Source organism: Notamacropus eugenii, chromosome 3 (genome assembly GCF_028372415.1).
Source record: "Notamacropus eugenii isolate mMacEug1 chromosome 3, mMacEug1.pri_v2, whole genome shotgun sequence".
In the NCBI taxonomy this organism is placed as follows: domain Eukaryota; kingdom Metazoa; phylum Chordata; class Mammalia; order Diprotodontia; family Macropodidae; genus Notamacropus; species Notamacropus eugenii.
Genome location: NC_092874.1, coordinates 389734676 through 389748096, shown reverse-complemented (window position 1 = coordinate 389748096; position 13421 = coordinate 389734676). Strand labels below are relative to the sequence as shown.

At 42.5% G+C, this 13421-nt stretch overlaps 1 protein-coding gene across 2 annotated transcripts in view; it reads right to left on the bottom strand.

Annotated features, from left to right (window-relative positions):
* The window catches only part of ADAP1 (ArfGAP with dual PH domains 1), a 163986-nt gene that overhangs the window by 27345 nt on the left and 123220 nt on the right, over nucleotides 1-13421 (bottom strand). For both annotated transcript variants that reach the window (XM_072597780.1, XM_072597779.1), the window contains exon 5: nucleotides 459-571. In XM_072597780.1, the coding sequence (XP_072453881.1) occupies nucleotides 459-571 (113 nt within the window). The remainder of the gene's footprint in view (nucleotides 1-458; nucleotides 572-13421) is intronic.

Below are 13421 nucleotides of genomic sequence, written 5' to 3'. Positions count from 1 at the left end.
GAGCCTCAGTTCCTTTATCTGTAAAAAAAATAAAATGAGAGGGGTTGGGCACAAAGACCTCCAAGGTCCTTTCAAACTCCAAATCTATGATCCTATGATCTGTGAATACAAGTATTTAGACTTGTGGGAACTTAGTCTTTAAATCAAACTCTGCCCCGCCCCCCCGCCCCCCCCACCCCAACCAGGTTGAGTACAAAAGCTTCAGCATTCTGTCTTATTCCTTTGGACAATGGTGTAGGCTGGGGGAAAGAAGAGAGGCCTTCAATTTTAAATTGTTCCTGCTGAAGTGTTTGAGAGGAACTTGGAGGCTGAGAAGACCAAGATAATCCTTTACTTTGAAAAAGGAGGAATGTTTTGTCACAGGCAGAGAAAGGACATGCTTTAACCCCTTACACAACTACAAAGTATCCTTGTCCAACCTCCAAACCCCCACATCCCCATACCCATCCTGGGCTTACGTCATTTTTGTTGAAATATTTCAGCGCCCCTTCTCGTTCAGTCAATACAAACTTCCTGCTTAAGAACTGTCCGTTGTCCCGACCTCGCTTCCAAAGAAATCCCTCTCGGTATCCTATAGGAGGTAGGAAGAAAACACAGATGGACATGCACAGTTGGTTACAACTAACTACTCCTCACCGAAAATCCAACTCACTTAAGACCCCCAGATGGCCTAAAGGCTCAGTGGTTGGGTGAAGATGCCGATAATGAAAGCCAACATTTTTATAGTGTTGTTGATTACATATGTTGTTGGTGTTGAGTGGTTTTTCAGTCATGTCCAACTCTTCATGACCCCATTTGGGATCTTCTTAGCAAAGATACTGGAGTGGCATGCCATTCCCTTCCCCAGCTCATTTTACAGATGAGGAAACTGGGGCAAAAAAGGTTAAGTGACTTGATCAGTAAGCTAGTAAGGGTCTGAGGTCACATTTGAACTCAGGAAGATGAGTCTAACCACTACACTACCTAGCTTCTCATAGTGCTCTGTAGTTTACAAATAACTTTGGATATATAAATCTGATTTGAGCCTCCTAATATTCCTGTGAAGTATTATTTGTTCCATTTTGTAGAAAAGGAAACTGAGGCTCAGAGAATATTACTATTTAGTGATTTTTCTCCCTAAAAGTCACATAGTCACATGTAGTATGTCAGTGAGCTGGGGTTTGAACTCAGGTCTTCGGACTCTAAGTATTCCCAGCAAGCTACCTCTCTTGAAATGAGAGGTAATTTTTAAATAATTAATTGTGCCATGCAGATGTAGCTAAACTGGACCTGGGAAATTTCTTATCCAGTATTGTCTTCTAAGAGCCCTAAATAGCTAATAATGCTCTAAACATAAGTGCTTCTCAGTTATCACTTGAGGAAAAATAACAATGCATAATTATAGGAAATTCACCAGGCATTGGAAAAAAGGACAAAGTTACACACAAAAATAAGACTTCATTTTTACACTAAGATCAACACTTTCAAAGAGTTAGGTATCAGACAACACAATTTATGACTCAATTTGAGCTAAGAAGATGACGTGTGGACCTTCGTCTCCTTATCCATTTTCCCATTTTGTACCTAGTACTCTAAAGATAACCACTGGGTGGGGGGTATTGGGGTGGGGTTGAAGTGAGGGCAGGTCAGGACAGGGCAGTGTGTCCCTATCAAAGATACCAGGCATCTAGGGGGTTCTGGACTTCATTGTTCTTCCCTTTAAATCTGAAGCACAGATTCTCCTTCAAGCACCAAAGTTAGGGTTAGGGTCTTCCAACACTCCCCTCTCCTACCAAGCCATTGCAGGCTGGAGGCTTCTGAAGAATAATATCTGATGTCTAGCAACATCCACCAACCCCTGGCAGCTAGACAGTGGCCACATGCTGGCTGACTTCTTTGGGGGATCTTTTTCTGGGTGGGAGTGATAAACTCAGTCAGTACTAGTCAGATACGTGGCTCTAAGCTGGAGGTGGAAATAGTTTCATTATCATTTGCCTTTCTACTTCTGGTGCATGTTGTGTGTCTGCTAAGGACAGCATGATCCACAACCCCAAGACAAACATCCCATGAGCCACAGTGATAACAGAAACAACCATCAGTGTTAACTGAGCCATAGTCAACATGGCTCCTCCCAGAGCAGGGGTTCTAAACTTGGAAGTTAGCCTCTTTTTTTTTTTAATATTGCAATAATTTTATTTCTACTTTTTAACAAGTATTTATTGATGTTGTGTTTCTTACATCCTCCTAGGGATCCCAGTGTCCCTCTTTTTTTCCCTCCCAGAGAATCATCCCATACAATAAATAGTATTTTTTCAATGGGAAAGTTAATTGACACAACTGATGAATACATTGGAAAAATCCAATGCAATGTCTAACATCTATAGCCCTCCCAGCTCCTTGAAGGGATAAGTTTCTCACACCTCTTCATTAAGTCCTGCTTGAGCTTTTTAATTTTGATACATCCCACCTGTGAATGTTTTGGTGTGTGTTTTTTCTTTCCATCTCATTGAGGTAGTTATTGGGTATATTATTTCCTTGCCTCCACTTGCTTCATTTCTGCATCACTTCACATGACAGCTTTACCCCAATATAATTGACTTCCTCTGTCACCTGTACATTTTACTTTATGTATTTTAAAATGTTCTTCTGAGGAATCTATGGACTTCAATAGACTTTCACAGGGGTCCATGACATAAAAACAGTTAAGAACCCCTAGTCAGAGTAAGCCTCAACATCTCTCCTGTACCCATTCTACCTCACCATACATTCTGCTTGTCACCATGTGTAAGCTGGCTTTATTCAAGATGTAGGCAATGTGGTTCAGTGGGAAGAGGGCTGGAATTGAAATCAAGGCTACCTGGGTTCAAATTCTGATGCTTTCACTCCCTATATGACCTTGGGAAAATCAGTACCTTCTCTGGGATTCTGTTTCCTCATCTGTAAAAGGAGTGGGACTAGATGATATCAAAGATCCCTTCCAACTCTAAGCCCATAATCCTTCTCCCTAGCTGGCTCTACCAAACGCCCTAATAGGCACTACAGTGAAATATCTCAATCTAGTTGTTTCTTGCAGTGAGAGGATCTGCTATCTCAGTTCAATTCAGCTACTTTCCTGCAAAAACCTCTAGAGGAGCTTTCAGTGAGATGCGAAAGCCTCTACCTGTGCCCTCCAGTTTCCATATTGTTCTTCTTTCTTTACCAATAGTCACTAATAACCTATCCTAGCCCACCTCAAGACCATCCTTAGAAAATGCAACTCCCCACTGACTCCACTGTATGTCTCCAAACCCCATGGCAAGAACACTCCAAAAGACAATTATCCAGAAGGTAGTTGAGCCAAGCTGGCCCACATCAGCTACAGCCCCCTGGCAACAGAACAAAGGGATTTACTAATATGCTAATCTAAATCTCAGACAATTATTACAACTGATCAAGAGTGGGAAGAAATAGAGAGCTGGCTTACCTCTGACATACATATCCTGAAGGGTTGGGAGGCAACTAAAGAGGAACTGAGGTAAAAGGGAAGGAAAGAACAGAGAGCAGCAGCCAAAGAGATGAAAATTATGTAGAATGCTACTGGGTTTTTCCCTTCCCCCAAATTTCTATATCTATATACTTTTTTTCTTATTTAATATTTTATTTTTTCCCAATTATATGTAAAAAAATTTAATGTTTTTTTTTTCAAATTTTGATTTCAAATTCTCTTCCTCCTCCTTCTGCATTGAGAAGGCAAGCAATTTGACATATAGGTTATACATGTGAAATCATGCAAAAACATTTCCATGTCAGTCATTCTTTGAAAGAAAATACAGACAAAAAAACACCCAAGAAAAATAAAGGAAGTAAAGAAAAAGTATCTTTGATCTGTATTCAGGCTCTATCAGTTCTTTCTCTGGAGACAGACAGTACCTTTCATCCTGCAGAATTGCCTTAGACCATTGCATTGGTGAGAATCGCTGTTATTCACAGTATCATCGTACAATGTTGCTGTGCCTGTGTACAGTGTTCTCCTGGTTCTGCTCATTTCGCTTTGTATCAGTTCATATAAGTCCTTACATGTTTTTCTGAGATCATGCTTTTCCATCATGTCTTAAAGCACAATAGCATTCCATCACAACTTGTTCAACCATTCCCCAGTTCATGGACATCCCCTCAGTTTCCAATTCTTTCTCACACTAAAAGAGCTGCTAAAAATATCTTTGTACACATAGGTCCTTTTCCTTTTTTCTTTTAAATCTCTTGGGATTCAGACCTAGAAGTGTGATTGCTGGGTCAAAGGGTATACATGATTTTATAACCCTTTGGGCATAGTTCCAAATTGCTCTCCGGAATGGTTGGATCAGTATATAACTTCACCAACAGTACGTTAGTGTTTTAATAACTATGTACCACAGCTTCCCTACAGAGCATACTCCATGACTTATTTATTCCACACTCTTGGCACACACAGGGACCCCCAAAGAGACTAAGGTGGCATCGAGGGAACTGGCAGACCCCAGACAGTGACCAAGTAAAGAGGAGAAGAGTACAGGACAGGAGATGGGGCAGGGGGAGGAATATCTGAATAGGAGGAAGCTGAGAAAGCCTTTAATAACTGTCTAATGGGTGTTTCTGCAATGAGTTTGTCATTAATCCCTTCCCTGGTGCAGAGAGGCCACAGTGAATGCTGAAATCAACACTGTCTGGATACCTACTATATACTCAGCCCTGGGTGAATGCCGGGAGGATAGAGAAGAAAACTGTGGCCTAGCTTCCCAGACCTTAACAACCTCAACGGGAAAACACGGTAGGTAAGTGGAGCAGATAGAGCACAGGGAGTGGAAGCCAGAAGAGCTAAGTTCAAATCTTACCTAGACACTTAGTAGCACTGTGATTCTGGAGAAACCATTTAATATGTCTACCTCAATTTCTTCATCTGGAAAATGGGGATAATAATCATAACACTTACCTCCCAGGATAGTTGTGAGGTTCAAGTGAGATAATATTTGCAAAGAGCTTTGCAAACCTTAAAGTGTTACATAAATGCTATTATTTAGTATTATTATAACAAGACTAACATATGATGAGGAGGGAGGAAACACGAAAGAGGACAAACTAATGCTAAGAGGTAAACAGTGTGACACAGATGGTGGGAGTCCAGGAGAGAAAGATCAGCAAAGATGAGGGTAGTTATGCTGATCACCAGGTCCATAGCTATGTATTAGGTGATCTGGACCCAACAGCAGAAATGAAAGAGTCGCTGCCTTTAGGGAACTTATATTTTAAGGGGAAGGAAAATCACATGTATGTACACTGACAATCGTATAAAAATTAGATGCAGTTATACAGGCTATGGGGTACAGAAATCCATCCCTTCAAGAAAGTAAAGGGTAAAGGGTAGAGAGTGGGGAATGATAACAGGGAGGGCAGACTGGGGGAAAGGGTAATCAGAATGCGTGCCATCTCAGGGTGGGGCAGGGGAGGGGAAAATGGGGAGAAAATTGGAACTCAAAATCTTGTGGAAATGAATGCTGAAAACTAGAAATAAATAAATTTTAAAAATTATATGCAGAGCAAATACAAAATAATTTATTATGAGGAGAACACTGACAGCACTCAGTTTACTAGTGTTTATTAATCACTTGGGTGTATTTTAAGAGGCAACATGGAACAGTGGATATAGAAATAGATGGACTTCGAGTTAGAAACCTTGGCTCCAATCAAGCCTCTGACTGTTATTATCTATGAGACCAAGATAAGCCGATTAACTGATTAACCTGGGCCTCTTTTTCCTTATCTGTAAAATAAGGCAGTGCGACTAAATGGTGTGTAAAGTCCCTTCCAGTTTTAATCTGTGATACTATCTGCTTGTTCAGTCATTTCTCTAACTCTTCATGGTCTCGTTTGGGATTCTCTTGGCAAAGATACTGGAGTGGTTTGCCATTTCCTTCACTGGCTCATTTTACAGATGAAGAAACTGAGGCAAACAGGGTTAAATGATTTGCCCAGGGTCAGACAGCTAGTAAACTAAGACTAGATTTAACCTGAAGAAGAGAAATTCCTGACTCCAGGCCTGGCATTCTATCTACTGTGTCATCTAGCTGTCCCTCATGATACTATGACTGGGTAGAAAGCCAACCTCAGATAATTAAGCGATGCTGCCTAAGTTATTTAGCCTATACATGCCTCAGGCAAATCCCTAGGATTTATCAATGGAGCTACAAGTAGGTTTCAATCAGCATTGGAAAAAGAAGATCCCATATTAACATAATTAATTAATCTCTTGTCTATTCGCCTATAATGCCAGGCTTACAAAGATATAAACATGAAACAAACAACAGTCTCTCCCCTCAAAGGGCAGAAGGATGAGACAAATAACTATGATGCAAGTTATAAACATCAGTACCTAGGAGAGGTCCACAAAGAATGGTGTGAAAGACTGAAGAAGGGAATTATTAGTAAATGGGAAAGGAAAGGGGGAAGGTATCTGGGAAGGCTTCATGGAGGAGGTGGGCTTTGGAGGAAGGAAAGGGTTTCAAAGGGTAGAGATGTAGGGAAGGCCATTGCAGGCAAAGGGGGAGAGGGTGGCTACTTTTGCAGAGGGAGAGAGAAGCAGTCAGAATGGACAGTAGGTGAAGGGGGCTACTTACTAGGTGATAAGCCTGAAAAGGTATATTGGAGTCATGCTGTGAAAGGCCTTAAATGATAGGGAAAAGTAATTTGTATGCTATTGGGTAAGCAATGGGGAGCCATTGAAGGTTTCTGAGCACTAGAATGACATTATCAGAGAATTATTCCAGAGGAGCCTTGTATCCCAGTGGATCTGTATTCTGGAAACCTTGGGTTCCTGCCCCTGACACTTATTAGCAACTGTATGATCATGAAAAGGGTGGCCAGGAGGTGCAGTGGATGGAACACTAGACTCACCTTCCTGAGCTTAAATCTGGCCTTAAGACACTTACTAGTTGTGTGACCCTGGGCACTGTTCCTCAGTTTCCTCATCTGTAAAATGAACTGGAGAAGGAAATGACAAACCACTCCAGTACCTCTGCCAAGAAAATCCCAAATGCAGTCACAAAGAGTTAGACATGACTGAATTGATTTAACAACAATGACAGAGGGACATCATTTAGCCTCTGAATCTAAGTCTTTTCATCCATAAAAGGGAGACAATAATACCTGCAGTACCTACCTCACTGAGATATTGTAAGGATTCAATGAGAAAACGTGCAAAGTGCCTCACAGACTTTAAAGCATTCATGTAAATGTCAGCTATTGTTGTGGTCAAAACTATGCAAAGGTCATGTAGACCAGTGGAAAGAAACTAGCTTGTGTGTTAAAGCACTTGGATTCAAATCCTACCTTTGAGGTTTACTTCCTGTGTGGGTTCTGGTAGGCCACTTAACACCCTGGATTTCAGTTTTCTCCTCTGTAAAATGAGGGGGTTGGGGCTAGATTTTTTTTTTAAATTAAAAAAACAATTTGAACCTAGCCATCACCAAATAAAATGGCATTTCCATATACGTAATGGGAAAGAATAAGACTGTACATGAAACTGGACATTTCTGTTATGGAAAGTTTGTTTTTGTCCATGTCTAGATCTTAAGAGCAGTGGGATGACATGATCAGAGAATCATGTGGATTCAAGAGGGGCACTGTGGTACAGTGGATAGGGTACTGGAAATGGATTAGGAAGGCCTGTTCTCAAATGCCACTTCAGTCATAGGAGTGACCCTGGAGAACCGAGGTAAATCACTCTGGGTTCGGTTTCTACATCTGCAAAATGAAGGGGTTGGACTCATGACCGTTGAAGTCCCTTCTAGGTGGAAAGCAATGGCCATTTACTCTATTTAACAACATGCAGTCCAGGCAATGCTCAGGAAAAACCTGTAGCTGCCAAGATTCCTCACCCTGTTGGTCGATAACATTGAGAGATGAGACTTCAGCTCAGCTTAAAATCCCCAGGAGTTGTTTCTCCATTCTGTGGTTTCATATTCTGGGTAAGAGGAAGGATTTTCCAGACTTCCTGCATCTTGGAGTACAGTAGATTTCAGAATAGTATTTTAAAGTGAAGAATTTTTTTTTTTAGCTTATAACTAAACAGCTAGACTCATTGTTTGGATGCAAACAAGGCAGGCTCTCAGGTGTCCTGATGTGTGTACCCTGGTTATTGAAATAGCAATTCTGAAGTACTTTGCCTGGGATGCTCCAGCAATTTTGATGAATGCCAACTGTCTCCCATCAGTTTGTCAAGAGACTCTCTGATGCCCGGTAAGTTAAACCACCACTATTACCACCACCTTGACTACCATCTCCACTCAGAACCTGATGAGGACAGCTCAGGACCTTGAACCCAAGACTTGCCTTGGGAATACCAGTGTCCTCCCAACCACCAGACCTGCTTCCAGCCCAGCCCCTGCAGCCATCACTGAGAGGAAAAATCATTGTGGCAATGTGGTGAAAACTCAGCAAAACTAAAACTTTATGGGAAGAATGCTTTAAAATATGTAAATGCTGTAAAATGTTTTAGAAGAATGTTTTAAAATACATAAACCAAAATTCCAGGATTACAAAGGAAGGAATTATACTAAAGTAAAATTATCACATGAACTGGTACAGAAAGCAAGCAGAGCCAAGAAAACAATACACCTAAAAAACAGAAATGAAGTCAAACAGCCACACACCAAAACAACCACAAGTGGGATGTAACAAAATTGTGAAGCTCAGGCAGCACTTAATGAAGAGGTATGGGAAGAGCCCAACACACCTCTTCAGAGAGGTGGGAGGGCACAGGTGTTACACGTTGCATCTGTTTTTGGACTTTTTCAACGTATCCATCAGCTGGATCAATTAATTTTTCCCTTGAAAAAATACTATTTTTTATATGGTATGACTCTCTGGGAGGGAGAAAATGAGGGATACTGGGATTCCTAGGAGGGTATAAGAAACAGGAGATACCAATAAAAACTTATACAAAAGAAATAAAGCTATTAGAATATTAAAAAAAAGTCTACAACCCCCAAGTTAAAAAGTCCTGCTCTAGGAGGAACCACGTGAGTATGGCTCTCTTGCCATTAAAGGTTGGTTCTTTGTTCTTTTCTGCTACCCTTGTGGCTCAAGGGGCTGAGGGGGTGTCCATCTTGGGGTTGTGGATCATGCTGCTTCTTAAAACATGCTGCACAAAACAAACACCAGAATTAGAAAGGTAAATGATAATGAAGCTATTTCCACATCTAGCTTAGAGCCATCTAACTAGTACCGGCTGAGCTTGTCACCCCTCCCCCCCATGCCGAGAAAAAAATGGTGCCCAAAGAAGTCAGCCAGCAGCTGTCTAGCTGTCTGGGGCTGGTTCCACTTGGGTGGTGGTCATGTGTTGCTCAAAATCAGATGTTATTCTTGGAGAGCCTCCAGCCCAGAATAGCTTGGTAGTGTTGGAAGTATTGCAAGAAAAGACCCACTTGGAAAACTCTCTCTACCTTGGTGCTTGTAGGAGAATCTATGCTTGTCAGGTTTAAAAGGGATGGACAGGAAGAACATCAAAGGCCAGGACCCCCTAGAAACTCTGACCAGTGGTTTGGTCCTTAAGGGAATTGCCCAGCCAGCCCACCCTGATGGAGAATGCCGCCATCTTACTCATCAATAACAATCACAATTGTTGATCAACTGTCACCAACTTGCAGACAGGGACAGGAGTAAGTTCTGGTAATGATGGCACCCCTGCTCCACAGACCATGGGTCCTGCTGCCAGCCCAGCCCTCAGAGCCACCTCTGAGCAGGCAGCTCCTGTGGAGATGGAGATAGCCATTCCTCCCAACTGCCAACCAATGTTCACCACAGAGCAGATGCGTCAGCCTTGCTGAAGCAGCAGGGCACTCTGAGGGAGAGACCAGCAGCATGTGCTGGGCAAGTCAGACCACTACTACATTGACCACCATCCATCTCCCCTCAGATCTTGATGTTAATGACCCAGGACTCTAAGCCTGAGAGCCTTGGGAGAAGCAATGCTTCCACTGCCTGTGCTCACAGCCATCATCCTGGCAAGGAACCTATGTAGAGATGCAGCCTGGCAACCTTTCCTATAGGAGCTACAGCCATATCTTTTGAAGACGCCAAAGTCACCAAAGTCCTTGGCACTGTCAAATGATTCAATATCAGAGGCTGATAAGACTCTATCAATGGAAATGACATTAAAGAGGCATTAGCATTTGCTTTGGTGCTGTACCCTGTGGACAATGGAACTTCTCCATATGACTTGCAGCTGAAAACTTACATGTAGTATATGCTTTATTGGTACATATAGATGTCTCTCTCTCTCCGCCCCTCCCATTAGAATTAGGAGCTCCCTAAGGGGAAGGAATGTCTAACTTTTCTATTTGTATCTCCAGAACTTTGCACAGATAAAAAGTGCTTCATTCATTCACTGGTTGAAGAACAGCATGAAACTGTCAACAAACATTCAAGTGCCAGGTACTGTGCCAAGTGCTGGGGAATGAGTCAAAAGACAGTCCCTTCCCTCAAAGTGCTAAAAAAGGAGATGACATCAAGGAAATATATACAAAGAAGCTATATCTAGGACAAATAAGAATTAAGAGGAGTGGGGAAAGACTTTCTGAAAAAATGGGATTTTGTTTGGGACTTAAAAGGAAGCCAGGAAAGCCAGTGGGGGGAGCTGAGGAGGAAGGATCTCTTGAGCTCCAGTTCTAAGCAGGTTGGTCTGAGTTGTTCACAGAAAGAAAGGGTTTCACCATAAAGGCTGTGGAATCTCCTGTTAAGGTCAGATATGAGTTCAAGTGACTTTTCACCAAGTATTATAATCTACTTAATTGTATTAGTATTATCATTCCACTGTTTCAATGGAGAAAATCTTCATATGCTTGGGTAGACATCCCCCTAATTCATGCACAGGTTTGAGGTGTGTCCTTTGTTTAGCCTGGTTTAGCCCATCTGCTGAGATGATTTACCAGAGTGTGACCACTGTGTGTGCTACAGCTTCTTGGAGCCACAGGTTGGGTAATTCAGGTGGACACCAAAGGTGGATGAGCAGCCCTCCCACCAGAGGTGATAATCCTCCTGAACAACCCATACACCCAGGCGAGATGGGTAGATGAGAACAATTAATTCCAATGGCCATGAAGACAGCTGAAGCAGGTGGTGTGGAGTGCCTAGAACTTGGTTAGACATCGAAGATGCCAAGGTCATCCCTGCAATCTGTGCCATCACTGGTCACCCTGACTTTTGTCTGGTCTTTGATGACTCAGGAAGAGAGAGTGAAGATGATGACTTGTACAACTCTGCCTCATTTAAATGCACGTGTTAAGATATCACTCCATGATGTCATTGGTCCTCTTTGAAAACAAAGGACAATTATTATTATCATATGGCATTTATATAGTGCTTTTATATTTGCAAAGCACTTCCTGTATTATTAGCTCATCTGAACTTCACAACTGAGTGGTATTATAGATTTTATTATTCCCATTTAACAGATGTTAAATGTAAATGTGAAAAAGGAAAAGATATGATTTACCCATGTTCTCATAGCTAAAAAGGGCTGGGGGCAGAATTCAAACCCAGGGCTTCCTGACTTCACTCCAGCACTCAGCCTCAATCAACTGACAAGTCTTTTTATTTTATTTGATCTCATTTGTTATCTTACTCATTCATTAGTTTATCTATTCATGATCCATCGATTCATTGATCCATCCATCTATCCATCCATCCATCCATCCACCCATCCATCCACCCATCCATCCATCCATCCATCCATCCATCCATCCATCCATCCACCCATCCATCCACCCATCCACCCATCCATCCATCCATCCATCCATCCATCCATCCATCCATCCATCCATCCATCCATCCATCCATCCATCCATATTAGCTATTGGGACTGGATCTCCCTCTTTCTTCTAGGCTGGAAGTGAACAGGCACAGGGTCTATTCATAGGGATTAGTTTCACTCTGACTGGCATGAGAGTTTTGAACTATTCCATTTCTGACCTGGGCTGGTTCCCTCCTTCTTTGGGCAACCTGGTAGCGCTCACCATTAGTTCAAACACCCAATAGGGTTAGCCCACCACAGCTCAGAACTCCTGAGCTCAAGAGATCCACTAGCTTCAGCCACCCTAATAACCGGACCCAGTGTGACACCTATTGTGTGCTCAGGCTTATAGGAGAGGGTTGGGGGCAAAGAAGAAAATAAAAGAGAATCATGACAGCTTGTCAACGAGAAGTTACAGTTTGGGTAGGGAGACAAGACCCACATGGGAAGTATTTCGAGAACAAAGCAAGACAACCACGAATGAAGCACTTGATTATATGGTACAGATGCTAAGAAATCTCAGTTCCTCCCCCAATCCTGAAGCCCACATCTTACTAATCTATACAAGTTCTCCTCTGCTTCCCAGAATTAGTGTGTGATTCAAATGTAATTATGTACATGAAGGCACTGGGCAGTCCAGTGCTCCATGAATCTGAAATCTGTATATGAAAGGATTATTAGTCATCATCAGTACCAAAACTCAAAGGCGTCTGGGCTGCAGAATCACAACAGAGACATGGCACTGCTGCTAATTCTGCATTTTTAACTGTCCAACATAAAGCAATCCACAAGACCCATCAGACCCACTGGAATGTGGGGCTGTCCATGAGACAGCTAACTTGATACAGATGTAAAATGATGGAAGGATTTAAATAGTTATCCTCCGGGGCCCCTCTTCCCTTTGACTGTATATGGGTCAGTGACCACACTGACAACTGAGTCTATATCTTATTTTAAGATGCCCCTTCGACCTGACCCCCCGGAGCAGACCCTCAGCCGCCCAGCACAAGATCTGCTGACGTGCTCTGCCGGCCAAAGAAAGAAGGTTTCTCGGGCCAGAGAAAGGAGGTTTATTTTTTCCTCCTCTCTGGAGACAAAACTCCAGTAAACAATCCCCAGCCAGGCGTCTGGGGAGCAGGGAGGGAGGATAAAGGAGAAGGAGTCGGCGCCAATTGTGGGTAACGTGTGTGGCTTGGAGCTGAATTCAACACCTGGGACCCCTCCAGCCTGCTTTCAGATGGGTCTCTGTCTATAGTCCAGATTTGGTGTTCTCAGTTCAGCTGGGTTGAATTCTAGCTCCAGAGACCATAGGATTTAGAATACATTTGTTCACAGAGCCCACCTTGCAAATTTGGGAAATCCCTGAGGTTTTGTCTTTGGTATATTACAATATCTGATCCTTGTACCCCTTTTGGTCATTGTCCTCAGCTATCCCTGACCCTTCCTCCTCCCTTACCCCAACCTATTTAACTTTCTGCTGGATATCTTTAAAAATTTTGGTGTAGAGGGACAAAACCTGCTCCAACAGTAGAATGATTCCCCTGAACTTGGAGATAGGATAGTATTGTAGAAAAGTGCTAAATCTGGTGTCAGGGACCTGCATTCACATCCCTACCTGGCTCATTATTCCATGTGACCT